The 27,909-nt window shown below is 43.1% G+C and overlaps 1 protein-coding gene across 3 annotated transcripts in view; it reads right to left on the bottom strand.

Annotated features, from left to right (window-relative positions):
* TTC12 (tetratricopeptide repeat domain 12) overlaps positions 1-27,909 on the bottom strand; it is a 355,554-nt gene that overhangs the window by 24,467 nt on the left and 303,178 nt on the right. For all 3 annotated transcript variants that reach the window (XM_073603090.1, XM_073603091.1, XM_073603092.1), the window contains one exon: positions 21,562-21,661. In XM_073603090.1, the coding sequence (XP_073459191.1) occupies positions 21,562-21,661 (100 nt within the window). The remainder of the gene's footprint in view (positions 1-21,561; positions 21,662-27,909) is intronic.

Here is a 27,909-nt window from a genome sequence, read left to right as displayed (position 1 = left end):
GTTATTTTATTTCCCCGGGGGTCTGCGATCGAGTGAACCGTTGTCACTACCTTTTTAGTTTGGACGGCTCTGGCCAGCAAATTCCCTGATTTATTTCCGAATTCATAAAATAGTCTCTGCGTTGGCACATATTTTTGTTTAATTATTTCCCCTAGCTCCTCTAGTAATTCTTGTTGTGTCTGTATTAAATCATTTAGTGTTTTTGTGGCTAATGATTGTGCAATTTTTCTGACAACAGCTCTTCAATGCATACTTGGAGGGCTTTCCTCTGTTTGGAAGCCAGGGAAAGGAGTTCTCCTCTTATAACACATTTGTGCACTGCCATTGAGTCAAGGAAGCGATCTCTGTGGAATTGTCCTTGCAAAAATATTGCAGTAAGCCTGTGTTGATGGTCTCCAATGTGTCAGGATTGTTTAGGAGGGAATTTTCGAGGCACCATATCATTAATCTCATGGTTGTGGTTGGAAATGTTAGGGTCGTGGAGATGGGATTATGATCTGATAGAAGCATTGGGTCTACAGATGCGCTTAGAAGGGATGGGAGATCCTCATGCGTAATAAAGAGATAATCAATTCTAGTGTATCTGTTATGTGTTGCCAAAAAATATGTGAAATCTTTAGGTGTTGGAATGTAAGGTGCGCCAAGTTTCGTGAAGCATTAAGTTGCTGATTTGTGTCTTGATCGCTTTGAGGGCTCTATATGGCACTGGGGAGGAGCCAGAGGAAGTATCCTGTGTTGAGGTAAGAGCCAAGTTAAAGTCCCCCCTAAGATCAGTATTTTCCATCTTGGAAGGATGTGAGGAGTTGTAGAGTGTTTCGGAAGAAAGTAACTTGGAGCTTATTGGGTGCGTATAGTTTAACTAGAGTAATAGGTTTGCTGAAGAGTTTCCCTTTAAGGAATATATAACGACCATGTACATCTTTCTGGGTTTCCTGTATTTGTAGAGGGCAATTCTTGGATATTAGGATGGATACTCCCTTGGATTTAGATTCTTTATTGGTGGTGTGGAAAGCTGATCTAAAATTAGTTTCTTGAAGGAATACAGCATCTGCTTTATGTTTTTCTACAGTTAAAAAGAGTTTGGAGCATTTTTTGGACGTGTTTAGCCCCCATGCATTTAGCGAATAGACCTTGACCTGAGGTTGATGATTTACGGAGCTGTGTTGCATCCTGGTGAAGTTGTCCGTGAGTTCGTAGATAACGGTGTGGAGGATACAGGGATAGGAAAGAAGAGTGGGGAGGGGAATAGAGGGGGTGGAGAAAGAGAAAAGAATTTCTCCTTCTACTAATGTATATCTGACGACAGGGTAACCAGCCCTCCTGTCCTGGATTGACAATTGTTGGAGTGGTACAGTGTATAGATAATACTGTACGTGAGTCTCTTAAGAGGACCCGTATTGATCTACTAGTACTATGTGGGGGTTAGTGAAGTCTTAGCGGGATAGAGTCAAATGTATTCCAGTTTAACCCCGCTGGCACAGGGCGATGTGTTTCGTATGTGGAGGTAAGCGGTAGCAGGGTTCAAAACCCATAAAGAAACTAGGCCTTCGTCGATTGCTTAACCAGTTCCTGACCGGTGCACGCCGATGTATGTCGGCAGAATGGCACGGCTGGGCAAATGGGCATACCCGTACGTCCCTTTGAATTTGCCGCCGTGCCATTGCATGCGTGCGCCAGCCGGGAGCTCCCTGAGTCGGGTCGCTGGTCCCATGGACTCGATCGCCGTGGGGATACCCACGATCGCCTCACGGAGAGGACGAATGGGGAGATGCTAATGTAAACAAGCATCTCCCGTTCTGCCTAGTGACAGTGTCACTGATCTCTGCTCCCTGTTATTGGGAGCAGAGATCAGTGACGTGTCACATGTAGCCACACCCCCCTCCAGTTAGTAACACATCCCTAGGACATACTTAACCCCCTCCCTAGCCTAATAGTGGTTAACCCCTTCACTGCTAGTGTAATCTACACAGGAATCAGTGCATTTGTATAGCACTGATTGCTGTATAAATGACAATGGTCCCAAAAATGTGTCAAAAATGTCCGATGTGTCCGCCATAATGTCGCAGTCACAATAAAAATCGCTGATCGCTGCAATTACTAGTAAAAAAAAATTAATAATAAAAATGCCATAAAACTATCCCCTATTTTGTAAACGCTATAACTTTTGTGCAAACCAATCAACAAACGCTTATTGCAATTTTTTTTTTAACCAAAAATATGTAGAAGAATATGTATCGGCCTAAACTGAGGAAAAAAAATGTTTTTTTAAATATTTTTGGGGGATATTTACTATAGCAAAAAGTAAAAAATAACGCATTTTTTTTCAAAATTGTCGCTATTTTTTGTTTATAGCGCAAAAAATAAAAACCGCAGAGGTGATCAAGTACCACCAAAAGAAAGCTCTATTTGTGGGAAAAAAAAAAGGACGTCAATTTTGTTTGGGAGCCACATCGCACGTCCGCACAATTGTTACAGTTAAAGAGACGCAGTGCCGAATCGCAAAAAACGCACTGGTCAGGAAGGGGGTAAATTCTTCCGGGGCTGAAGTGGTTAAGATACGGTTCTGGTATTCAGCAGATAACTTGCGTATAATTTTGAGTTAAACTTAGGTGACTTGTTTAGGGCACAACACTCTATTGCTAATCAAAATTAATTAGACAAACCTTAAACAATAACTTTGTTATACTTTTATCTGTCAAAAACATAAGTACCTATGACTGTAAATGTTTGTATAGCACCCATCCTCTTTGCATAAAAGTATTACCTCTTGTTGACCGGAGGAGTAGTGGGTATCATCCCTAAGATTCTCCCTTATTTTTTGGGGGGGATGATGAGTGAGATTCTGACTGATCATAGTAAACGATGGCTAATGAAATTTTGGGGGAGTGGGTTAGCGTATTGTCATGTTACATGGTCACCTCCATCATAATGAGGGAGGGAATAAGGAAAGCCTGTTAGCCAGTGTTCCTGTATTCAGGGGCGTCAGACACTTTTCGCTATAGGGTGTTTTGCGATTTGGTCTAGGGATTTCTCCCATTTTCCTCCCCTCCGGTGCATGAGGGGCTGAAGTGTTATTACATCATGTGAGGGTGTGTGCCACCAATCGATGAGCTTTATCGATGGGTATATTTATTAAGATAAAGACACACGTGCAAACCAAACAGCAAACCATAAACAAGTGATGAATACAAAGAACACAGCAACCCCAATAATACCTAAAGAGCTAACTAAACCCTTTATACAAATGAAGGAAAAGCACATAGGCAAATAGCAGGGATAAGCGAGAAGGGTAACAGAATCCAGGTACAGGGAAACAGACCGTTATGGGAGCAGGGAGCAGGCAACAGGGCACAGGTCTCAGGGTCAGGATGCAGGGTCTAGGACAACAGACAGGAACAGATCAGGCTCAGGCAGGGATAAGGCTTGCAGGAGGAATTCTGAAGCCCTGAACCTTGGTGAAGGGTGGGCTTATATAATCCAGCAGTCCCACATCAGATGTGGCTTGATTGTCAATTGACATCTCCGCTGGGAGACACCCGCTGGTTGCCATCAGAACTACACCCCTAGGTGCTAAACACAACAGTGCCACCAACAGGCGAACCGAGTAATGTCATTGTTCCTGACAGTCCCCCCCCCCCTTAAGGACTGGCCTCTGGACTCTCCATTCTGCCTTTGACTTGACAGTCTGTGAGGGTATGGAAAAGCCCTGAAAAGTTTTGCCACTGAGTCTGCGGACTTCTTCGCACTTTTCAGGCCAGAGTCTTTTAACTCACTGGGAGGAGTGCCAACCGAATCTGAAAATGGGACATGCGCCCCACCACTAAGGTCCAGAAGTTTGGATTCTGAAATGAAAATCAGCAGGGCAAAGGGCATGAACCCATTGGAGGCAGACCCCACAGGGGCATCACAGTCAGGCTGAACCTCAAGCAGGGGAGAAATAGCGGCAAGCTGAGCATCCATTTGATAAGCATCAGCGACAAGCTGTGCAACGGGAACCACTTTAGCAAGCAGTGTATCAGCAGGTTGGGCAGCGGGCTCTGGGTCATAAGGCTGGGCAGCAGGCTCTGGGTCATAAGGCTGGGCAGCAGGCTCCGGGTCATCAGGCTGGGCAGTGGCACATCAAGCTGGGCAGCGGGCAGAGGCACACAGGCTAGGGCAGCGGGCAGAGGCACCTCAAGCTGGGCAGCGGCACATACGGCCGGGCAGCGGGAATGGAACCACCAGGCAGGGCATCAGGAATGGGGCTCAGACGGGGTATCAGGAACAGGACCAGTAGGAACTGGATTGTCAGGCTGGGTATCAGGTATGGGATCACTAAGCAGATCATCGTGAATTTGATCATCAATCAGGAAATCTTACACCGGAACAACAGGCTGGACAGCGGGCACCGAAACATCAGACTGGAAAGTGGGCACCGGGACATCAGACTGGACAGCGGGCACCGGGACATCAGACTGGAAAGCGGGCACCGGGACATCAGACTGGAAAGTGGGCACCGGGACATCAGACTGGAAAGTGGGCACCGGAACATCAGACTGGAAAGTGGGCACCGGGACATCAGACTGGAAAGCGGGCACCGGGACATCAGATGGGACAGCGGTAAGGGACACCAGAACATCAGGCTGGACAGCAGGCACCGGAGCATCAGATTGAACAGCGGACACCGGAACATCAGACTGAACAGCAGGCACATCAGACTGGACAGCAGTCACCAAACCATCAGGCTGGACAGCAGGCACTGGAACATCAGCCTGGACAGCAGGTACTGGAATATCAGACTGGACAGCAGGCAGAGACACTGACACAACGGGCTGGACAGCGGGCACTGGAACATCAGACTTAACAGCAGGCACCGGAACATCGGGCTGGGCAGCGGGCACTGCAGACTGGACAAAGGGCACCAAAAAATCAGGCTGGATAGCAGGCACTGAAACATCAGACTCGACAGCGGGCACTGGAACATCAGACTGTACAGCGGGCACCAAATCATCAAGCTGGACAGTGGGCACTGGAACATCAGACTGAACAGCAGGCACTGGAACAACAGGCTGGACAGTGGGCACTCGGACATCAGACTGGACAGCAGGCACTGGAACATCTGACTAGACAGCGTGCATGGGAACAACAGGCTGGACAGTGGGCACCGGAACAGCAAGCAGGAGAGCAGGCACTGGAATAGCAGTCTGGAGCAGATCGGCTGGTGTAGAGGCAGGATTGGATAATGGCGGGATGGTATGGCTTGGGAAAAACTTAAGTTTCTTTTTGGTTTTAGCCACTGAAGGCTTTTATGTGGATACAGGGCTGTAGGTAGTGGGTGCAGCTGGTAGAAGAGAAGAGCGGAAGGATGATAAAACAGAGGGAGCAGTTGTTGAGGGGAGATTTAGTGGAACTGTTGCAGGAAGCAGAGAAGAAGTAGAAGGGTTAAAGACAGGGTAGGTGCAGTAGGTAGAAACAGGGCACTGATACTTAGTTGGTAGCAGGGTATATTGGGCAGCAACTGTGGTTGCTGTAGGTGAAGGGGAGGAAGAAATCCCAGCAGGCTGGTATCTAGCCACAGAAATGGGTGGTTGGGAGCTGACAGAGGCTGAGTACAACAAATTTGACCAGGCCTGTAATAATGGTTGCACAAATCAGATTTGCACACTACTTGTCTGACCAGAGACTGCACTGAATTAATACATTCTACAAGCACCTGTTGAGGACAAGCTGAGTATTGCTCAAAGAAAAAGGCTGAGTCATCCTCCAATAGCCAAACCAAAGTCTCCACCTGAGCTGCACTAAAAGGGGGCGTATAATCATCACCTCTGCTAGAGGCATTAGACAGGGCCAACTCTGCACAAATCTGAATGAGTGGTTGAACGGCCTCAAAACAGAAAACTGCCTTGATAAATAAAAACGTGAGCCATGCGGTTACATTCTAACCACTGCTCTTTAGTGTGCTCTCTCAACGTCTGATAAAAATCTTTGTCATCTGTTGCCAAGAGTGAAAAATACAAAATATCTTCCAGATGCATCTTTTAGTAATTAAGCAAGTGCTCAGACCTAATTCCCAGGTGCAGCCGATCTGATTGTATGGCTTCAGAATTCTGTCAGAGATGCCATACACAGGCACCCAGCACGGGTTGATCAGATTGATTGGCTGCACTTAAGGAATCAGGAACAAACAAGTAAGTGAAAAAAGTTATATTTATTAAGACAAAGACACGTGCAAACCGAACAACAGCAAACCATAAACAAGTGATGAATACAAAGACCACAGCAACCCCAATAACACCTAACTAGCTAACTAAACCCTTTTTACAAATGAAGGAAAAAAACACATAGGCAATTAGCAGGGATAAGCGAGAAGGGGAACAGAAGCTAGGTACAGGGAAACAGGGAGCAGGAAGCAGGCAACAGGGGACAGGTCTCAGGGTCAGGATACAGAGTCCAGGACAACAGACAGGAACAGATTAAGGAACAGATCAGGTTAAGACCGGAATAAGGCTTGCAGGGGGAATTCTGGTGCCCTGAAACTTGGTGAAGGGTGGGCTTATATGGTCCAGCAGTCCCACGTCAGGTGTGGCTTGATTGTCAATTGACATCTTGGCTGGGAGACACCCGCTGGTTGCCATCAGAACTACACCCCTAGGTGCTAAACACAACAGTGCCACCAGCAGGTGAACCGAGTAATGACACGGTTCCTGACATTGTGGATCTCTGAGGGGTACAAAGGGGGAGCAGGTAAACATGCATTACATTGTATATTATAGGTATAATCAATTTAGTACCGTGTTGTAGCAGTTTCTGAATATATCCCTATGACTTAATGGGCATGTATGTTGGGGTTTCCGACAAGGAAGACAGTACAAAGGAAATATAGGGAACATGTAGAACCTCCCAACAGCAGAAGTTATAAGTTGCCCACATCATTTGAATGTTTCTTACATAGGCCTTAACAAGAGACCTGAGTGAAATGGGTAATAGTGATCGTAGTATTTGGGAACTCCATCATACCTTATGGAAATTACATTCACATAACCGTAATTCAGAACTGGCTGTTATGTCATTATCTTGCATTACTATAGATCAGGGTGCAGTCTCTGTTAGCTGGGTTTTTCATTTTATACAATCATTCAATATCAGACTGGGAGGTGTCCCTTGAGCTATAGGTATGTACCTCCAGGTAATAACAGCACCAGGGAGGACTTAGAGATGGGACTTTATGCGAGTTGACTCACCATGCCCAAGCAAGAAGGAGACTTAAAGCCAGAAAGCCTTGAGAGCTTAGGCCCTCAGAAGCACATGGACACATAAAAGGATCAAGTTTTTTGGCTGGGAACAGATCCTTTTTCATTACATGGGACTGCTTCCTTCCAGAGAGGTGGGAGATGGTTATGACAGGTGGTCCAATTAAAGCTGGAAAAGTAAGTCATTGGCCAGACAAACCAGACATACCACCGTATGTCTGGTACGGTGGTATGTCTGGTATGCATAAAACAGTGAACTTAGAGACAGGTGCGTAGGAAAGGGTGAACTTGAGAGACAGATCAGTTCTTTCAGCCACTATTGTCTGTGTGCAGATCAATTACTCATGCTGTTAGGTTTACACAAGGCCAACAGGGGAAACTTTGCATGCGTGTATATGAAAAAAAGATAAAACAGCAACAAAACCAATCGAGTTTAAGAATTTAACTGAGGTAAAAGGATCCTCATTCAATTGTGGTGGGTGGATCCTCTTAGTGTTTTCAGTTGTCTTGACGAGTTCTGTGCGGTTGTGGTGGATTTGTGGGGCTTGATTTATTTTGCGAGCCTCGACGATGAGTGTGGGATCTGAGTCCAGAAGAAGGGCGTTATCAGCGGAACCTTAGTTCTTGGATATCCATGGGTTCTTCTCGACGTGGGTCTTTCCTGGGTGGGATGCGACAAAACTCAGCATACCAGTTGGGAACGTCAACCAAGGGTATGTCCAGGGTGTCACAGAATAATTGGAGATCTTCGGGCACTCGTAGTGAAGCAGTGTGCCCCTGTGTAGATGCAGATAGATAGAAGGGGAGCTTCCAATGGTAGTGTGAAGACAGGGTCTCAAGCAAGGGGCAAAGGTCCCTGTGATGCTGAAGCGTAATGCTGGAGAGGTACTGATATATTTGAACATCTGCACCTCCATACCCAAGATTCTGTTTCTGGCTTTCCAGAGTATCTCCTCTTTCAGCTTGTAGTCAACTAGGCAGCAGATTACAACATCTCTTCCTTTAGGTCTGAGGGCACAGTGGATCTGTTGCTTTAGAATGTCTGTCTGAGGGGGCCTATCGAGGAGGTTGTTGAATAGGCCAACTGCTTTGGGCACGAGCTGGTCCGCATCTGCTGATTCAGGCAGGCCACAGATCCTCAGGTTATGGTGCCTACCCTATTATCCAGGTCCTCATGTGACGCTGGAGATCTCTTAGCTGGAGTGTGTGGGAGTCCATCTTGTGATTCATGCTGCGGAGAGCGGTGTCATGTTGGGATGCAACTTTCTCCACCTCATGGACTCTGTCTGCCAGGGAGTGAATATCCAGGCATATGTCTGAGATGGCTGCTGACAGTGTGTCCTTAATGTCTGCAGCGAAGAGAGTATTTCACCATGTCAGACAGGTGTGTCGTTGTCACATCCCTGTTGTGTAACAAGAAAAGAAAATCCTCCTTCGTTGGGACTTTGTAGGCAACAACCACACATGGGTAGATTGGAAAATATATTTATTGTGTTTATATAAAATTGTTCAATCATGAAGTGATCATTTGTTTAAAAAAGACATATATCAGAGAATATACATATTACAAAATAAAAAAAAAACAAAAAACACGACAGGTTACATGATTTGCATGACATGAAAAATTTATTTTACTCTCCGGTACAGAGTGATCTCCGGTACTCTACGCGTTTCTGGTTTAAGCACCTTCGTCATGGGTTTTTGGTAAGAGTATATGCAGTCATAGTTTTGTCTTACTCCAAAGCAGAAAAAACATATCATAGCAATAAAACATGGAAATTGACAACCATAGGAGACAGGTGGATGATAGTTACTGTAAGCGACACCTAACATGCAATATGTTCCATCATGCAACTTGAAAAAACGAATGAAGCACTGCCAGCGGGGGTGTCGATAGGGGCCCACCAAGAACACCGGTATCACACGGTAATGTCAAAGGGAAAAGCTTGCCTATTTATTTTGCCTGGTGATCACAGGGAGTCATACGCAGCAAATTGCCAACTACTGAATAGACCAAAAAGGGGAATAAGATGATAAAAAAATTATAAAAACGAAAAAGAGAAAAGAAAAAACGAAGAACAAGGAAAAAAATCAAAAAAATCAAAAAGATCAAGAAAAAGAGAAAAGCCCAAAGAGTAAGTTAAAGATGGAAAATAGTCATGAAAAAAATAATGAACGAAGATATATGATATCCAAAGACAGTGAAAAGGATATAAATATATATCCATATCATTCTACGGTCACCTAGTCCAGCACGGTGCAAGATATTGTTTAAAGATAAGGGAATAAACAAGGGTATTTACCAAGGTCTGTAGATTTGATGAGTGACGCTATCCGAAGCCTCAGTGTGGCTTCTTATACATATATAGCACACTCTGAATCATGTAACATTAGACCTCCTGTAAGAGATCATTATAAAGAAAGGCATGAGTAACTACCAAGGCGACCATTAATCAAAATTCATTAGACATAAGTGGACTGCAGGTGGAAAGACATGAATAGAACTCACCCTATGGGAAAGAGAACCTCCATCTGAGCGTCACCCCGCTCTGCAGTGCTCATCGGACTGCATTAAACAGGGGTCTATTTAAGTGATGGCGCCGGACGCCCATGCCTGCGCAGTGGGTCACCATACTCACAGCACGAGAGAGCACACGCGATGGGCGCTATCAACCAAGAGGCAATGGAACACATGGCACAACCTCCATGACAGGAAGGGGGTGGCGCAAAGAGAGAGAGCAAAGAGAGAGATAAGGCAAAAATAATAAGGATTGAAATCAGTCAAAATGAAAACCAAACAAAAACAAAATTAATCTGTATGGATAAGTCCATGTGATCACAAGACAAAATGGCAAAGACAGTGTATGACATCACAAGGAAAAGGCACAGAGCGTTCAGAAGGCATGGAAATAGGCTGACATTATAACATGTAATTTAATGTCTGCAGCGATGATGCACAGATCATTGAGGGTTAGGTGATGTTGAGAGGACGTGCTGACATCCCCTGAGTTGATAGCTGTATGCGCAGGCAGTGAGTCAGTCAGCAGTGTATACGCTGTCTGTGCTTGTTTTTGGCGGGACGCCACCATATTGCCTCTCTGGGTCTGGAACAGCTCCAGAATGCTTTGGCTTACTCTCCCACCTGTCTCGTGAGGAGAGCGGGATTGGGTAGCCGAGGAGCTGCGGGAAGCTGTTTCCATGCTTTTAGGCTGAACTCGTCGGGTAATACTTCCAGTTTAAGGTAGCTTAGTCCTGTGGCGGCGGGAGCTCTTTTCTCAGGCAGCCATCTACCAGCGAGGTCAAATCATGCCCCCCATTGCAGTTTATAATTTTACCAACCTGTACCAATTTACATGTTCAAAATGTAGCCTACACATATTATTTGTTCAGGATTAATAAGCATTGTTTAACATTCAATTCAATTGTTATCCGACAGAAAAAAAAGATTAGCAGGGTCAGAATGCCAAGCTGTTCAATTATTAACTGGGAATTCTGCAATTACCTGATTTTCTTTAGAATCTTAATGTGTCAATTAACATTCAATGGTGTGTAGTAAAGATGAATAGGACTATAATGACTTCATCCACATCTAGACAGTGTTAAAACCACCTTATTTAATCCTGTGCAAACCAATGAATAATGTACTTGGCATCTCAAGCACTGTTGGACGGAGATATGCTGTGACCACCAAGAGCCAAAAGAGTAAAAAAAAAAAAAAAAACATCCTGAACACAATAATATACACATACTGTATATGCACAAACAGTGAGTGTATGTATGTGTATATGTATATATATATATATGTGTGTATGTATGTGTGTGTGTGTGTGTGTGTGTGTGTATGTGTGTGTATATGTGTGTGTGTATATATATATATATATATATATATATATATATATATATATATACACACATATACACACACACACACACACACCAGCCACTTTATTAGGTACACCAGTTGGTAACACAAATTGCTAATCAGCCAATTACATGGCAGCAACTCAATGCATTTAGGCATCTAGATGTGGTGAAGATGACTTTCTGAAGTTCAAACCGAGCATCAGAATGGGGAAGAAAGGGAATTTAAGTGACACTGAATGTGGCATTGCTGTTGGTGCTAGACAGACTGGAGTATTTCAAAACCTGTTGATCTACTGGAATTTTCAAGCACAACCATCTCTAGGGTTTACAGAGAATGGTCCAAAAAAGAGAAAATATCCATTGAGCAGAGGTTGTGTGGATGAAAGAGCCTTGATGATGTCTACTATACATACATTTTTTGAAGCCGGTCCTAGTCCGTCCCACGCTGAGCTGTCAGTGACAGCTTCTCTGTGGAGGCAGGTGCAGAAGAGGCAGCCAACAATGGAAGTCCCATATTAAGTCTATGGTTGATGTCACTTCCCATTAATTTCCCAGCTGTCTCCTCTGCAGAGCTTCTGTCGCTGGAGACTGGACCGGAGTGGCTTCAGAAAAGGTATGTATAATGATTTCTTCTTTACAGGGCTAGATAGATTCATCTTAGATCATGGATGCATGTATATTTAGAGATTTTAGTGTTAGGGTAGACAACCACTTGTTACAACCAAGGTATGCAGAATACCATCTCTGAATGCACAGCACATCGAACCTGGAAGACAATGGGCTACAGTAGTAGAAGACCACACTGGATGCTCACCAAAATTGGACAACAGAACATTGGTGAAATGTTGCCTGGTCTTATGAGTCTCATTTTCAACTGTGACATTCAGATGGGTAGGGTCAGAATGTAGCGTAAACATGAAAGCATGGATCTATCTTGTCTTGTACCAACGGTTCAGGCTAGTGGTGGTGGTGTAATGGTGTGGGGGATATTTTCTTGGCACACTTCAGGCCCCTTAGTACCAACTGAGCATTGTTTAAATGCCACGGCCTGCCTGAATATTGTTGCTGATCATCCCTTTATCATCCCTTTATGACTACAGTGTACCCATCTTCTGATGGCTCCTTCCAGCAGGACAATCCAACATGTCACAAAGCAAATCATCTCAACCTAGTTTTTTGAACATGACAATGAGTTCACTGTACTCCAATGGCCTGAACAGTCACCAGATCTCAATCCAATAAAGCATCTATCTGAGAGTTGGTGAGACCACCCTTCATTCTCTTGCAGAGCTACAAATATCACTGAAATCCATCACCTTTGTATGTGTTGTATAGCATAACTCTTGCTGGGTGCTATGGTTCCTTTGCCAGCTTTTATGTCACTACAGGATCCTATGGTGATGAAGGAGTCAGCAAGAAGAATAACATTGCCCAATAGGGGGACACCCTATTCAAAACACTATTTTTTTAACCGTTTACAGGGTGGCACACTTTGCATTTATGATATTCTAGTGATAGGGTTCTTTAAAGTAAAAAAAAAAAATACACATCAATCTAAATTATGAATTATGTGTTTTTTTTCAAGATTTTACAAATGTCAAAGCGATATTTTATTCATATTAAGGGCATACATTACAATGTTTGCACTAAGGGGCCTAAATCATTTTCCATATTCAAACCCATGTGATTCAACATCATTACTAAAAAAATCTTTAGGGCCCTTGAAAACGCTATTTAAAGCCCACTGCTTAAAGTGCAACTCTCTCCATTGTGGGCCCACAAGTAATCACTCCATACAGTTGTGATCCCAACTGGAATGCACAGCAGCTCACTGTGCACCTAGGAATGCAGCTACCTCCAATAGCAAACACTAGTGGTGTCATTGCAAAAAGGAAGGTGGCATGCAAAAGATATTGAACTCTTAGCAGAGCCCATCAATGAAGCAGCATTCATTTCTCAAATATGAGCATTTTGAAAATATTGCATTGTGTTTTGTAAGCATTTTTGAGGAATTTTAGAGCATAATTTGAGCACTATGAATAAAAAAGAAAAAGGTTTCACTGGCTGATGAATAGCAATCAGGAATTCATGAAATAAATCCAAAAAACAAGTGTGTCATTAATTATGCCAAGCAAATGAATATGCATATCGTAAATAATGTGCCAATATGAGAGTAAATAAATATCAAGTAATAAATTAAATACAAAAAAAAAAGTCCATATTAAGTACATTCAGAAAAATGATTAAAAGTTTGCCGCTCCCAGTGCTAAGTGCTCAAATCTCATAAAGTGCTCCTGTGTTCGACCAGAGCTGAAAGATGTGTTGTCCTCTTACCAGATAATTATGATCTCCAGATTATAGGAGATCAAAATAGGCATAGGGTTAAGATGTATCCTTAGGTAGCCAATCTTGTTCTCACAACAATGCTGGTCTTAAAGCGGGGTTCCACCTAAATTTTGAACAATATCTGTATGCATTCTCTTCCTTGCCTAGATGCTGACATGCCGTTTAAAAAAATTTAAATCGCCGTAGTTACCTTTTATTTTTCTATTCTTCTTTGCACTTCCTGGTTCTCCTCCCGTAGGAGTAGGCATGTTTCTAGCCTCTCCCAGAATCCTGGGAGCTAGTCTCCGGCTTCCCAGGATGCCACTGAGCATGTGTGGGAACGAGCGGTGAATGCTGGGAGCACAGCATTCACCACATCCAGGAAATAAATGCTTGTGGGCTTCAAATGCCCACAATGAAGATGGAAACCGCCTGCAGTGAATAATATAAGTTATTCTTTCCGACGAAATCTGACACAGGCGGACATATTACACACAATATGTGAGTATGTAATGCTGAGAAGAAAAGTTTGTGAATGAACTCAAAAAAAAAAAAAACATAGATAGGTGGACCCCCGCTTTAATATATTCGTACACAATAGTCAGCTTCCCAATCTCCAAACATTCATATCTGGACTCGCTGAAAGCCATAGATCAGCCCTCCCTTTCTCTCAGGCAATTGTATCTTCCAACTATCGTTATTCACTTCCCCTGTGTCATATTGTTCAAATGGGTAGTCGACTATAGATCAATAATTTAGTATTGCCCCTTTAAATTGTCTCCATTAGAGCTTCTCCTTCCACTGACTGTGGAATTGTGGTATTATATTGGCACATTATTAGCTGTATGATATGCACGATTAATCATTGTGTTTGCACATATTAATTTGATATCATTAATGACACACTTGTTTTTTGGATTTAATTAATTTCTGATTGCTATTCATTAGACAACAAAATCTTTTTCTTTTCTATTTATAAATGTATAGGTGTGGCTCTTGTGCTATCACTTTAAATAATGTAACTTAACTGCTGCAGACACCAATTAGTAAATCTGTGACTAAAAAGGTGCAATGAATAATAGAGTGATGATGTTGCGCTGTCAAGTATCAATGTATCAATAAAGGTGAATAAAGTAAATATGTATGAATAAACATCCAATATCATATAATATAAATATACATAGAATTGAATAGGTGCAAAAAATAAATAGCAACAATGAATAAAAAAGACCACACTCGTGCCAATCAAATAAATGTGCAGTGGTTGATGTATAACACAATATAGCCCAAGTGCAGACACAGCAGTGTCAAATGAGGTGAAGGGATAGGTGAACCATCTCTAGATTGGCAGCACAGTGGTCTAGTGGTTAGCACTTTCAACTAGCAGCAAAAAGGGTTGCTGGGTTTGAAACCCAACCACAACACCATCTGCCTGGAGTTTGCGTGTTCTCCCTGTGCCTGCGTGGGTTTACTCCGGTTTCCTCCCACACTCTAAAAGACATGCTGGCAGGTTAATCGGATCCTGTCTAAATTGGCCCTAGTATATATGAATGTGAGTTAGGGACCTTAGGTTGTAAGCTCCTTGAAGGCAGGGACTGATTTGAATGTACACTGTATATGTAAAGCGCTGCATAAATTGACGGCACTATATAAGTACCTGAAATAAAATAAATAAAAAGATAAAAATAAAATCTCTGGCATCAGGAAAACTTCCTCTATAGGAATTCTGGGAGTCCTACCCGATAATCTCCTCAATATTTCTTTGATATTAATACATAAGGAAGGAATCTTCTAGTGTAGCACTTTTTTTTAAAGGATTTATTAAAAACAGCTAATTAATTACTCACATTTGATCAGAAAACAAACAAAATCCATGAGCGCCGACTTCGTCCTCCTGCCTCACTTCTGGTATGCCTGTCGCCCAATCCGACGCGTATCGTCACACCCACTGGACTTCATCAGGGAATAACGACTGGCATAAATGATGTCTTTACATAGTGTAACAGGGATGCATGTATTGGTGGCCATTTTATTGTAGACTCCCATTGTGCATTATAGCACTCATTTTCCATTAGTCTGCAATGTAAATGCCAACTTTTCCAGTGTCCATGGGCTCTGCTATGTTCCTCATCTATATAGTACTTGCCCATATAAATTTAAATATGTAGTTATTACTCCACATCTATCTAGTGGAGAAAGATACTATACAAACAATATGTATCTGTTGGAAAATGGCCGACTGAATATCTACAGGAAAATGGCCGCTTTAATTTACATTGCGAACTAATGGACAATGGCCGCTATAACGCTTTACAATGGGATGCTGCAACAAAATGGCCACTAATACATACATATATCCCTATTACACTATATAAAGACACCATTTCTGCCAGTCATTTTCCCCTGATGAAGTCATGTGGGTGCGATGATATACGTCGGCATTGGGCGACAGGCATACCGGAAGTGACACAGGAGGACAAGCTCGGCGCTTGTGGATTTTAGGTTTGTTTTCACTGATCAAATGTGAGTAATTAGCCGTTTTTAATAAATCCTTTAAAAAAAACATACCACACTATTGGAGATTCCTTCCTTATATATTTATACCGAGGAAATATCGAGGAGATTATCAAGTAGGACTCCCAGGATTCCTATAGAGGAAGTTTTCCTTATCCTAGAGATCCACAGGCTGTGTGTACTACTGAAAACACCCCTGGAGGCGGGAGGATATACCTGGACTCCTAGGTCTAATGCTAGGTGACACTCAGGTGTCACAACAACTATAACTAATAGGCACCAGTCACCTTATTTATTGGTTGACAGAGATGGTTCACCTATCTCTTCACCTTGTTTGACACTGCTGTGTTTGCACTTGGACTATATTGTGTTATAGATCAACCAACTCTTTTCCCGTGGCTTTTTTTTCCTTTTTTCAGCTAGTCAACGGCATGAGATAGATTTACATTGTGTAATTGTCTCCTGTCTTGTTTACTATTTTTACACTTTTTTTGTGAAATGGTAGGGGTACAATCTACCCCTTACCAATTCACATGGGGGGGAGGCCGGGATCTGGGGGTCCCCTTGTTAATGGAGGCTTCCAGATTTTGATAAGCCCCCCGCCGCATACTCCCACAACCACCAGGCAAGGGTTGTGGGGATGAGGCCCTTGTCCCCATCAACATGGGCACAAGGTGCTTTGGGGGGCTACTCCAAAGCACCCTCCCCATGTTAAGGGCATAGGGCCAGGAGGGGGGGCGCTCTCTCATCCCCCTCTTTTCCTGCGGCCTGCCAGGTTGCGTGCTTGGATAAGGGTCTGGTATGGATTTTGGGGGGACCCCTACCCCATTTTGGCGCAGGGTTCCCCTTAAAAGTCCCCTACGCCTTTTTTTTTAAATTTTGGTGCAGGGTCCCCCTTGATTTCCATACCAGACCTGAAGGGCCTGGTATGGATTTTGGGGGACCCCCACACAATTTTTCTTTAAATTTTTGGTTTGGGGTTCCCCTTAATATTCATACCAGACCCAAAGGTAATGGATGGGGGGGACTTATGCCGTTTTTTTCAATGAGTTTTTCTATATCGCAGAGACCCGACAATTCATTACAGCCGTTTTTGTCAGTTTTAAATGACTTTTTCCTTTAGAAATGTCATTTTGCTGTGGTACTGTTCTAAACACGGGACAACTGTGCCACTTTACAGCAATACAATAGACACCCCCAGGCACGATATTTAAAGGAATATTTCATTTTTATTGTTTCACTTTAAGCATTATTAAAATCACTGCTCCTGAAAAAACGTCCGTTTTTAAAACTTTTTTTTGCACTGATACATGTCCCCTGGGGCAGGATCCGGGTCCCCAAACACTTTTTATGACAATAACTTGCATATAAGCCTTTAAAATGAGCACTTTTGATTTTTCATGTCCGTGTCCCATAGACTTTAACAGTGTTTGCGCGTTCGTCCGAAATTTTTTGCCTGTTCGCATGTTCTGCTGCGAACCAAACAGGAAGGTGTTTGGCTCATTCTCATTCATAATACATACATAAATAAAAGATGCAACCTCTTAATATTTAGGAAAAAATAGTAATAAAAGCTGGATGTATAACTATATAACCCCAGTTAGTGAGTGTCTCACACTTCAACTGTAGGAATTAAACCTTCAACACAAGAGGAAGCAGAATTGCTCAGTATGACTCCCTAGCAGAAAGCACACTGATAAAATAAAATGTGGTTTGTGTAGGTCAGCAATAGTTAGCTTTAAGAGGTGCCCAAACTCATCAGTTGCCTATCAGTGTATAGCTTTTAGCTGTAGTTTACTGAACCTTATTTGCATACGTCTTGGTTTACGCGTGCCAACAAAGACGGATGCTTGCCAGTAGGGTTGAGCTTCGAGTTCGAGTCGAACTCATGTTCGACTCGAACATGGGCTGTTCGCAAGTTCGCCGAACAGCGAACAATTTGGGGCAAATTCGAATGCCGCGGAACACGCTTTAAAAGTCTATGGGAGAAATCAAAAGTGATAATTTTAAAGGCTTATATTCATGGTATTGTCATAAAAAAGTTTTTGGGGACCTGGGTCCTGCCCCAGGGGACATGGATCAATGCAAAAAAAGTTTTAAAAACGGCCATTTTTCAGGAGCAGTGATTTTAATAATGCTTAAAGTGAAACAATAAAAGTGTAATATCCCTTTAAATTTCGTACCTGGGGGGTGTCTATAGTATGCCTGTAAAGGGGTGCATGTTTCCCGTGTTTAGAACAGTCTGACAGCAAAATTACATTTCAAAGGAAAAAAGTCATTTAAACTACTCGCGGCTATTAATGAATGGTATGAATTTTAAGGGGAACCCCGCACCAAAGTTTAAAAAAAAAACGGTTTCACTAAAAAACTGTCAAAAATTTTAAAAATGACAAGAGACAGTTTTTGACAATTCCTTTATTTAAATGCTTCTTCTTTCTTCTTTCTTCTATCTTCTATCTTCCTTCGGTTTCTTCCTCCAACTTCTTCTTCTTCTGGTTCTTCTGGTTCTTCCTCCGGTGTTCTCGTTCAGCATCTTCCTCCGCGGCGTCTTCTTCCCTTCTTCTCCTCGGGCCGCTCCGCATCCATGATGGCATGGAGGGAGGCTCCCAATGTGTGACGCTTCTCCTCTTCTGACGGTTCTTAAATAACGGGGGCGGAAAACCCTGACGCATGGGAACATGACGGGACTTCCCTGTGCCATTCCCCGTGAGGCATTTCTCCCATGTGGCATTCCCAGGTTTTCCGCCCCCATTATTTAAGAACCATCAGTAGAGGAGAAGCGTCACACAGCGGGAGCCTCCCTCCATGCCATCATGGATGCGGAGCGGCCTGAAAAGAAGGTGAAGAGAGGAAGGAGAAGAGAAGAAGATAAAGAGAAGAAGATTTAGAGAAGAGCGGGAGCCTCCCTCCATGCAATCATGGATGCGGAGCGGCCCGAGGAGAAAAAGGGAAGAAGACGCCGACGCCGCGGAGGAAGATGCTAGACGAGAACACCGGAGGAAGAACCAGAAGAACCAGAAGAACAAGAAGAAGAAGATAGAGGAAGAAACCGAAGGAAGAGAGAAGAAAGAAGAAAGAAGAAGCATTTAAATAAAGGAATTGTCAAAAACTGTCTCTTGTCATTTTTAACATTTTTGACAGTTTTTTAGTGAAATGGTAGGGGTACTTTTGTACCCCCTTACCATTTCACACAGGGGGGAGGGCCAGGATCTGGGAGTCCCCTTGTTAAAGGGGGCTTCCAGATTCCAATAAGCCCCCCGCCCACAGACCCCCACAACCACCGGCCAGGGTTGTGGGGATGAGGCCCTTGTCCTCATCAACATGGGGACAAGGTGTTTTGGGGGGCTACCCCAAAGCACCCTCCCAATGTTGAGGGCATGTGGCCTGGTACGGTTCAGGAGGAGGGGGGGTGCTCTCTCGCCCCCCCTCTTTTCCTGCGGCCTGCCAGGTTGCGTGCTCGGATAAGGGTCTGGTATGGATTGTAGAGGGACCCCATGCTGTTTTTTTTTTAAATTTTGGCCGGGGTTCCCCTTAATATCCATACCAGACCTGAAGGGCCTGGTATGGAATTTAGGGGGACCCCCCACGTCATTTTTTTTTTAATTTTGGTTCGGGGTTCCCCTGTGGGGAATTCCCATGCCGTTTTTATCAATGAACTTCTATGTGTATTGTCGGACCGGCATTGCATTAATAGCCGCAAGTAGTTTTAAAGGACTTTTTTGCCTTTGAAATGTCATTTTGCTGTCACACTGTTCTAAACACGGGAAACATGCGCCCCTATACAGGTATACTATAGACACCCCCCAGGTACGAAATTTAAAGGGATCTTACACTTTTATTGTTTCACTTTAAGCATTATTAAAATCACTGCTCCCGAAAAAACTGACGTTTTTAAAACTTTTTTTGCATTGATCCATGTCCCCTGGGGCAGGACCCTGGTCCCTAAACACTTTTTATGGCAATAACTTGCATATAAGCCTTTAAAATTAGCAGTTTTGTTTGTTCATGTTCGTGTCCCATAGACTTTAACGGTGTCTGCGTGTTCGAACAAATTTTTTGCCTGTTCGCATGTTCTGGTTCGAACCGAACAGGGGGGGTGTTCGGCTCATCCCTACTTGCCAGTACTCTAACACTAAAATCTCTAAATCTACTTGCATCTACGGTCTACAACGAACCCATCTAACCCTGTAAATAAGAAAACACTCTACAGTACATACCCTTTTTGAAACCACTCCAGCCGGTCCCACGCTAAGCTGTCAGTGGTGGCTTCTCAGTGTAGGCGGGTGCAGAAGAGACAGCCAACAAGTCCCAGTCTATGTGTGACATCACTTCCCATTCATTTCCCAGCTGTCTCCTCTGAGAGCTACCGCCACTGGAGATTGGACCGGAGCGGTTTCAGAAAAGGTATGTATAGTGATTTCTTCTTTACAGGGCTAAATAGGTTTGTCTTAGATTGTGGATGCCTGTATGTTTAGAGGTTTTAATGTTAGGGTAGACTTCCACTTTAGCCTGGTTTCACACATGTGCGGTGCGAATTGAAGCTCAGGTTTCACTGGGGAGATAACAATCTCCTGTTCAACGGATTCATTGCGTTTTTGCTCAGGATTAGAGAGCAGGGAGAGGGGGAGGGAGGGGGGGGGGGAGAGGGGGGGGTGTAGTGAGGAGAAAGAGAAAATCCTTGTTCAGAACGCAATGCATCTGCGAATCAGATGCGTTCCCATAGGAGATAATAGGCTTATAGTTCGCACCGCAATGCCCAAAAAACGCACACGTTTTTTGTGCAATGCGCAGTGCGAATGCAACGCACATATGTGAACCAGATGCATTCATATGAATGTATTTTAAAATGTCCTGCGAATTAGATGCGGTGTAAGCCGCATCTAATTCGCATAGGTGTGAACCCGGGCTTAATGTTTGTGGATTGCCTTACTCCACAATTGACAGCACTGTAATGGTAATTCCACAGATGTCAGCACTGTAGTTTTAATTCAGATGCATTTTACTGTTGCTTCTTACTGTTTATTTTTAATTTTATTTTGGTCAATTAAAACTATTATCAGATTTGGAGTCAATATTTCTACCATAAAATTGGAGACATGGAACCTTAGTTGATATGTTCTGAACCTTGAGTTCCACCCACTTTTACAACTCTTCAGCATCCCTCACTAAACTGTGCACTGTAAACGAATTGGATATTGTTTTATTTTTTTTCTCAGCACCTACTGTATATCTGCTGTATTCATGTTTCACTTCCTCCTCCCTGGGCATGGCCCATCGCATCATTTCCTGTTTGCAATGCCTTCTGGGAAGGGGCGGCAACTTCCTCTAAAACTGCCGTTGCTATGGAAACCTGACCTGAAACCTATTACACTGCTTGTGCTGCACTGAGCATGTGCGTGATCTGCAAGGATGAGATACAGGAAGAAATATAGTCTGGCTTCAGATGCCCACACTTAAGATGGCCACGGCCTGCTGTAAGTTTATAAAATAACAAACTACTGCTATAAACTAACAAAGCAGACCATAGTTTACAGATCAACTTTACTAGAATACATTAAGCTTGTGTATTATAGGGGTATTTTTATTTAAAAATTATAATATCGGCCAGAACACCACTTTAATAACTTACTTTTATCATACTTGATGACATCTTTACATGCCTGGATGTCCTCTTTGGTGCACACAGCAAGCCCCTTGACAGCATACATCAATGTCTTCTGCCCACCTGCCTGTGTATAAAAACAATCATTATCACACGGCAAAATTTAAAGCTAAAGGCATAGCCAATGACCTACACAACTGAGTATAATAAGCTCAAAATGTGCAGTCATACACTATGAAGTTTATATGCACATCAATCAGCAGATAAGTCAAAACCATTACAAAACCTTTCTATGATAACCAAATCTAATAAAACCAATATAAATCATAATGTATATTTGAAGAGATTTTCCAGAGAAGAGTTATATTTTTTTCTCTTACTTATAGCGGGCCATTAGTCATTCATTTTTTGTCCTTAACCGATTCCCGACCAGCGCACGCCGATGTACGTCAGTAGAATGGCACGGCTGGGCAAATGGGCGTACCCATAAGTCCCTTTGTATTTGCCGCCGTGCCATTGCGTGCGCGCCGCCAGCGGTGCGCGCGCCAGCCAGGAGCTTCATGAGTCGGGTCGCGGGTCCCGTGGTCTCGATCACCGCGGGGATACCCGCAATCACCTCACGGAGAGGACAAATGGGGAGATGCTAATGTAAACAAGCATCTCCCTGTTCTGCCTTGTATCAGTGTCACTGATCTCTGCTCCCTATTTTGTAAACGCTATAACTTTTGCGCAAACCAATCAATAAACGCTTATTGCGATTTTTTTTTTTTTTCTCCCACTTAAAAAGATGAGAGGCCTGTAATTGTCATCATATGTATACCTCAACTATGAGAGACAAAATGTGGAAACAAATCCAGACAATCACTGAACTTATTTGCAAATTATGGTGGAAAATAAGTATTTGGTCACCTACAAACAAGCAAGATTTCTGGCTCTCACAGACCTGTATCTTTTTCTTTAAGAGGCGCATCTGTCCTCCACTCATTACCTGTATTAATGGCACCTGTTTGAACTTGTTATCAGTATAAAGACACCTGTCCACAACCTCAAATAGTCACACTCCAAACTCCACTATGGTGAAGACCAAAAAGCTGTTGAAGGACACCAGAAACAAAATTGTAGACCTGCACCAGGCTGGGAAGACTAAATCTGCAACAGGCAAGCAGCTTGGTGTGAAGAAATCAACTGTGGGAGCAATAATTAGAAAATGGAAGACATACAAGACCACTGATAATCTCCTTCAATCTGGGGCTCCACGCTAGATTTCACCCCGTGGGGTCAAAATGATCACAAGAATGGTGAGCAAAAATCCCAGAACCACACGGGGGGGACCTAGTGAATGACCTGCAGAGAGCTGGGACCAACGTAATAAAGGCTACCATCAGTAACACACTACACCGCCAGGGACTCAGATCCTGCAGTGCCAGACGTGTCCCCCTGCTTAAGCAAGTACATGTCCGGGCCCATCTGAGGTTTGCTAGAGAACATTTGGATGATCCAGAAGAGGATTGGGAGAATGTCATATGGTCAGAGGAAACCAAAGTAGGACTGTTTGGTAAAAACACAACTCGTTGTTGTGTTTAGAGGAGAGAGAATGCTGAGTTGCAACCAAAGAACACCATACCTACTGTGAAGCATGGGGGTGGCAACATTATGCTTTGGGGCTCTCTCTCTGCAAAGGGAACAGGACGACTGATCCGTGTAGATGAAAGAATGAATGGGGCCATGTATCATGAGATTTTGAGTGCAAACCTCCTCCCATCAGCAAGGGCATTGAAGATGAAACGTGGCTGGTCTTTTAGCATGACAATGATCCCAAACACACCGCCCGGGCAACTAAGGAGTGGCTTCGTAAGAAGCATTTCAAGGTCCTGGAGTGGCCCGGCCAGTCTCCAGATCTCAACCCCATAGAAAACCTTTGGAGGGAGTTCAAAGTCTGTGTTGCCCAGCGACAGCGCCAAAACATCACTGCTCTAGAGGAGATCTGCATGGAGGAATGGGCCAATATACCAAGGTGTGACAACCTTGTGAAGACTTACAGAAAATGTTTGACCTCTGTCATTGCCAACAAAGGATATATAACAAAGTATTGAGATGAACTTTTGATATTGACCAAATACTTATTTTCCACCATAATTTGCAAATAAATTCTTTCATAAATTAGACAATGTGATTGTCTGGATTTGTTTCCACATTTTGTCTCTCATAGTTGAGGTATACCTATGATGACAATTACAGGCCTCTCTCATCTTTTTAAGTGGGAGAACTTGCATAATTGGTGGCTGACTAAATACTTTTTTGCCCCACTGTATGTAGAAGAATATGTATCGGCCTAAACTGAGGAAAAAAAATGTTTTTTTTTAATATTTTTTGGGGATATTTATTATAGCAAAAAGTAAAAAACAATACGTTTTTTTCAAAATTGTCACTATTTTTTTGTTTATAGAGCAAAAAATAAAATCCACAGAGGTGATCAAATACCATCAAAAGAAAGCTCTAGTTGTGGGAAAAAAAGAACATCAATTTTGTTTGGGAGCCACGTCGCACAACCGCGCAATTGTCAGTTAAAGTGATGCAGTGCTGAATCGTAAAAAACGCACTGGTCATGAAGGGGGTAAATTCTTCCGGGGCTGAAGTGGTTAACCCTGAACTTTGTTTTTAATTTTCAGGCTAAGAACATATTTAACAAGTACAGAAAATACTTGTTGATCTTGCCAGAAATGCAATGTGACTTCCTAAGATCATCTGAAATTACAATCCTATCTATTGTCTGTAAACTACTGATCTCCCCAACCTCCATATAATGGTGACGAACAAAGGCTTTTTGCAGTCCTCCAACAAGGAGGGAGTCAAAAATGTCTAGGTGAGAGATAACAGGGAGTGAATTAGTAGCTTTGTGTTATTTGAAAATCAGTTGCTGACCAGTGCACGATGATATACGTCGGCATAATGGCACGGCTGCACAAATGGGTGTACAGGTACGTCCCCCTCAATGACGCAGCATTGTGGGCGTGCACGCCGTGTACTCTGTGACCATGCCCGCGGATCCCGTAGACTCAATGTCTGCCGCTGTCCCACGGTCATGTCGCGGAGCTGCAGAACGAGAAGATGCCTGTGTAAACAAGGCATTTCCCCGTTCTGCCTAGTGACATGACAGAGATCTACTGCTCCCTGTCATCTGGAGCAATGATCGCTGTCATGCCAGTGGTAGCCCATCCTCCCCACAGTTAGAATCACTCCCTAAGACACACTTAACCCCTTGATCGCCCCCTAGTGTTTAACCCCTTCCCTGCCAGTGTCATTTATACAGTAATCAGTGCATTTTTATAGCACTGATCGCTCTATAAATAACAATGGTCCCAAAATAGTGTCAAAAGTGTCTGATGTGTCCGCCATAATGTTGCAATCATGATAAAAATAGCAGATCGCCGCCATTACTAATAAAAAAAATTAATAATAAAAATGCCATAACTCTATCCCCTATTTTGTAGACGCTATAACTTTTGCGCAATCCAATCAATATGTGCTTATTGGGAATTTATTTTACCAAAAATATGTAAAAGAATACATACTGGCCTAAGCTGAGAAATAATTTGGTTTTTTTATATATTTTTTGGGGGGTATTTATTATAGCAAAAAGTAAAAAAATATATTGCTTTTTTTTCAAAATTGTCACTCTTTTTTTGTTTATAGCGCAAAAAATAAAAACCACAGAGGTGATCAAATACCAAAAAAAGAAAGCTCTATTTGTGGGAAAAAAAGGATGTCAGTTTTGTTTAGGGGAAACCTCGCACGACCGCGCAATTGTCAGTTAAAGCGACACAATGCCGTATCGCAAAAAGTGCTCTGGTCAGGAAGGGGGTAAATTCTTCCGGGGCTGAAGTGGTTAAAGAAGGGTGAATTTGGAAAATGTTCCGAAATTGAGGGTTGGACAGTGATCAGATGTGGAGCTCAAAAGAGAGAGTCCAGGATTACACCTAGCACCCTGGTGTAAGAAAAAGGATTGATGGTTATGCTATTAATCTTTAAAACTCAGGGGAGAAGACATGGGAGGGGAAGTATCATGAGCTTAGTTTTGGAAAGATTGAGTTTGAGAAAGTCTGTCAGTAAATTAGTGATATGTGAGGAGTGTGAAGTGGTGAGCTGAGGAAGAGAGTGATAGGTGTCATCAAAAAAGAGATGGTATTGGAAGACGTGTAAGGTTATCAAATGATTCAGGGAGGAGGTGTGAATAGGAAATAGAAGGGATCCAAAGATGGAGCCTTGGAGAACCCCTATAAAAAAAGAAGAGAGGGGTAGGTTGAGGTATGGTGATACTGGAGGTTCCCTGAGATGGATAGGAAGAGAACCAGGAATAAGAAAAGTCTTGGAGGCCAAGGGAGTGAAGTTTTTTGAGAATGAGTGGGTGGTCAACTGTATCAGGCAGCAGAAAGGTCTAATAGTATAAGTATGGAATAATGACTAGTGGTTTTAGTGGTTAGTACGTCTTTAGTGAGTTTTAGGAAGGTAGTTTCTTTGGAGAATTGCAGGCAAAAGCCAGATTGTATGGGGGCATTTCAAGGAGTTTAAGGTTCAAAAGCATGGGGTCCCTTAAAAAAGTGTAGCCAGGAGCTGGCTAATATTGCCTGCATTGTCAGGAGACACTTTGCAGCACTTGCTGCAGTTAGGTGAATAATACCTAAGAGTAAAGCAAAGCATCTTGGGACATGTAGTCCGAAAAAACACTCAAGTCAGACTGTATTGGACTACAAGTATCAGCCAGCTGCAGAAGAGAGAATGGAATGCTGGGAAAAGTAATATAAAGCCTGTGAGGGGACGGGATCGCTTTCTTGGGACCACAGCCTGAATCTGCAAGCAGTGACTCAGTGTTAGACTGTGCTACATCCGGCTTGCTGCCTGTACTACAGGGAGAGAGAGTCATTGCGAGCAGGTGCAGGTGCATCCACTGCCAGCCACATCTGATCATTCGGCCTCAGCCTGGTGGTCACCCTCATCACATTCAATCCAGATCCAGCTGGATGGTAGCTCGGTGTAATGTAGTCAAGCGCTGTCCCTTGAGCCAGACTTTGCAGGGGCCTTCAACACTGAAGGTCGCTGGGATTGGTGAGCGGGCAGTTGCCCATTCTTTGTACACCAAAGGACACTACATGCAGACACTGTTGCCTTATGCATTCCACCAAGCTTGCAAAGGGATTCACTTTAATCCACACTGAGAGAATCTAGTGTACATCTTGTTTGCCAGGACTGATGGAAGCCTGGTCACTCCTCTACCCTTTTTGCCCTGTAGCAATAGACTCTATACAGGGGTAAATTTTGATTATATGTTTTGAAGTGTTATAATTGCCCATTTGTTAAATGGTCTTGGCACTAAGTTTGTCCATTTCTTTTTTAGGGCAGTATTTAATTTATTTATGTACATGGAAGTTTGTTAACATATGTAACCCTGCACCTCTTTTCAGCAATAACTGAATACCATAGTGCATCCTGTATTAATCAGTTTTAATACACAACTGCAGCACTGTGATCCTGTGTAATAAAGTAATTTTCCATGTGAAAGAACCCTCTTGGAAAGATTGCAAAAGTAGAAGTGTGGCCCCAAAAAAGCTGACCCACAGCAAGCATTGACAAGGTGCAGTAGAATGAACAAATACACGTTCAAGTCACAAGAAAAAAACAAGAAAAAACATTCCTTGCTTTGTGTTATGCTTAACAACCAGTATGTTGCAATTTGAACAATAACAAAAAGGAGCCGACGGCACCAGCATATCACTTGCAGATTTTTTTTCATGCGCTGAGCAGTCACTCTGGAATATAGTGTCCACAAGAGAATAATTTCTTTGAAATGATGTCGAGATCAGATCTTCAGGGGTCTGTAGCATTTCTTGTAGTACTTGTTGAGTGTAAGTAAATGCCCTTTAGTGCTAGAGCTTCAAATTGGTGGAGAGCTTGAAGTTCCTCCTCAGACAAAGATGGTACCTGTGAATCTGTTTGCTGTTGCAAATGCTGAACAATTTTTAGTGTATTTGTTATTGTTTGCTGAATGCTCTCTACAGATTTCTGTTGGTCGGTTGCAATCTTATCCAATTGTGCAGATAAATGTTTTCAAATCGGGACTTCACACCGGATAATAATTTTGTAGAATTTTCCTGAGCTGCCGACCCATCTTGTAGGCTCTTCCGTATTTCAAACTCAAGCTTTTTGTTCAATATAGTCCAAGTCAGATTCAGTTTTTTGGAACAGAGCCTCCAGCTTATTGACTGCTGTCTCCATGTTGAATAGTTTACATTCCTCAGGCGGACCCGGGAATACGAGCGGGGGAGGGCACCTGACCATGTCTTATCTATTGCATGTTACAAACTTTGTTACTGAACTCAC

The sequence above is a fragment of the Aquarana catesbeiana genome, linkage group LG10, assembly GCF_042186555.1.
Source record: "Aquarana catesbeiana isolate 2022-GZ linkage group LG10, ASM4218655v1, whole genome shotgun sequence".
In the NCBI taxonomy this organism is placed as follows: Eukaryota; Metazoa; Chordata; class Amphibia; order Anura; family Ranidae; genus Aquarana; species Aquarana catesbeiana.
This window is presented reverse-complemented; position numbering and strand designations above follow the sequence as displayed.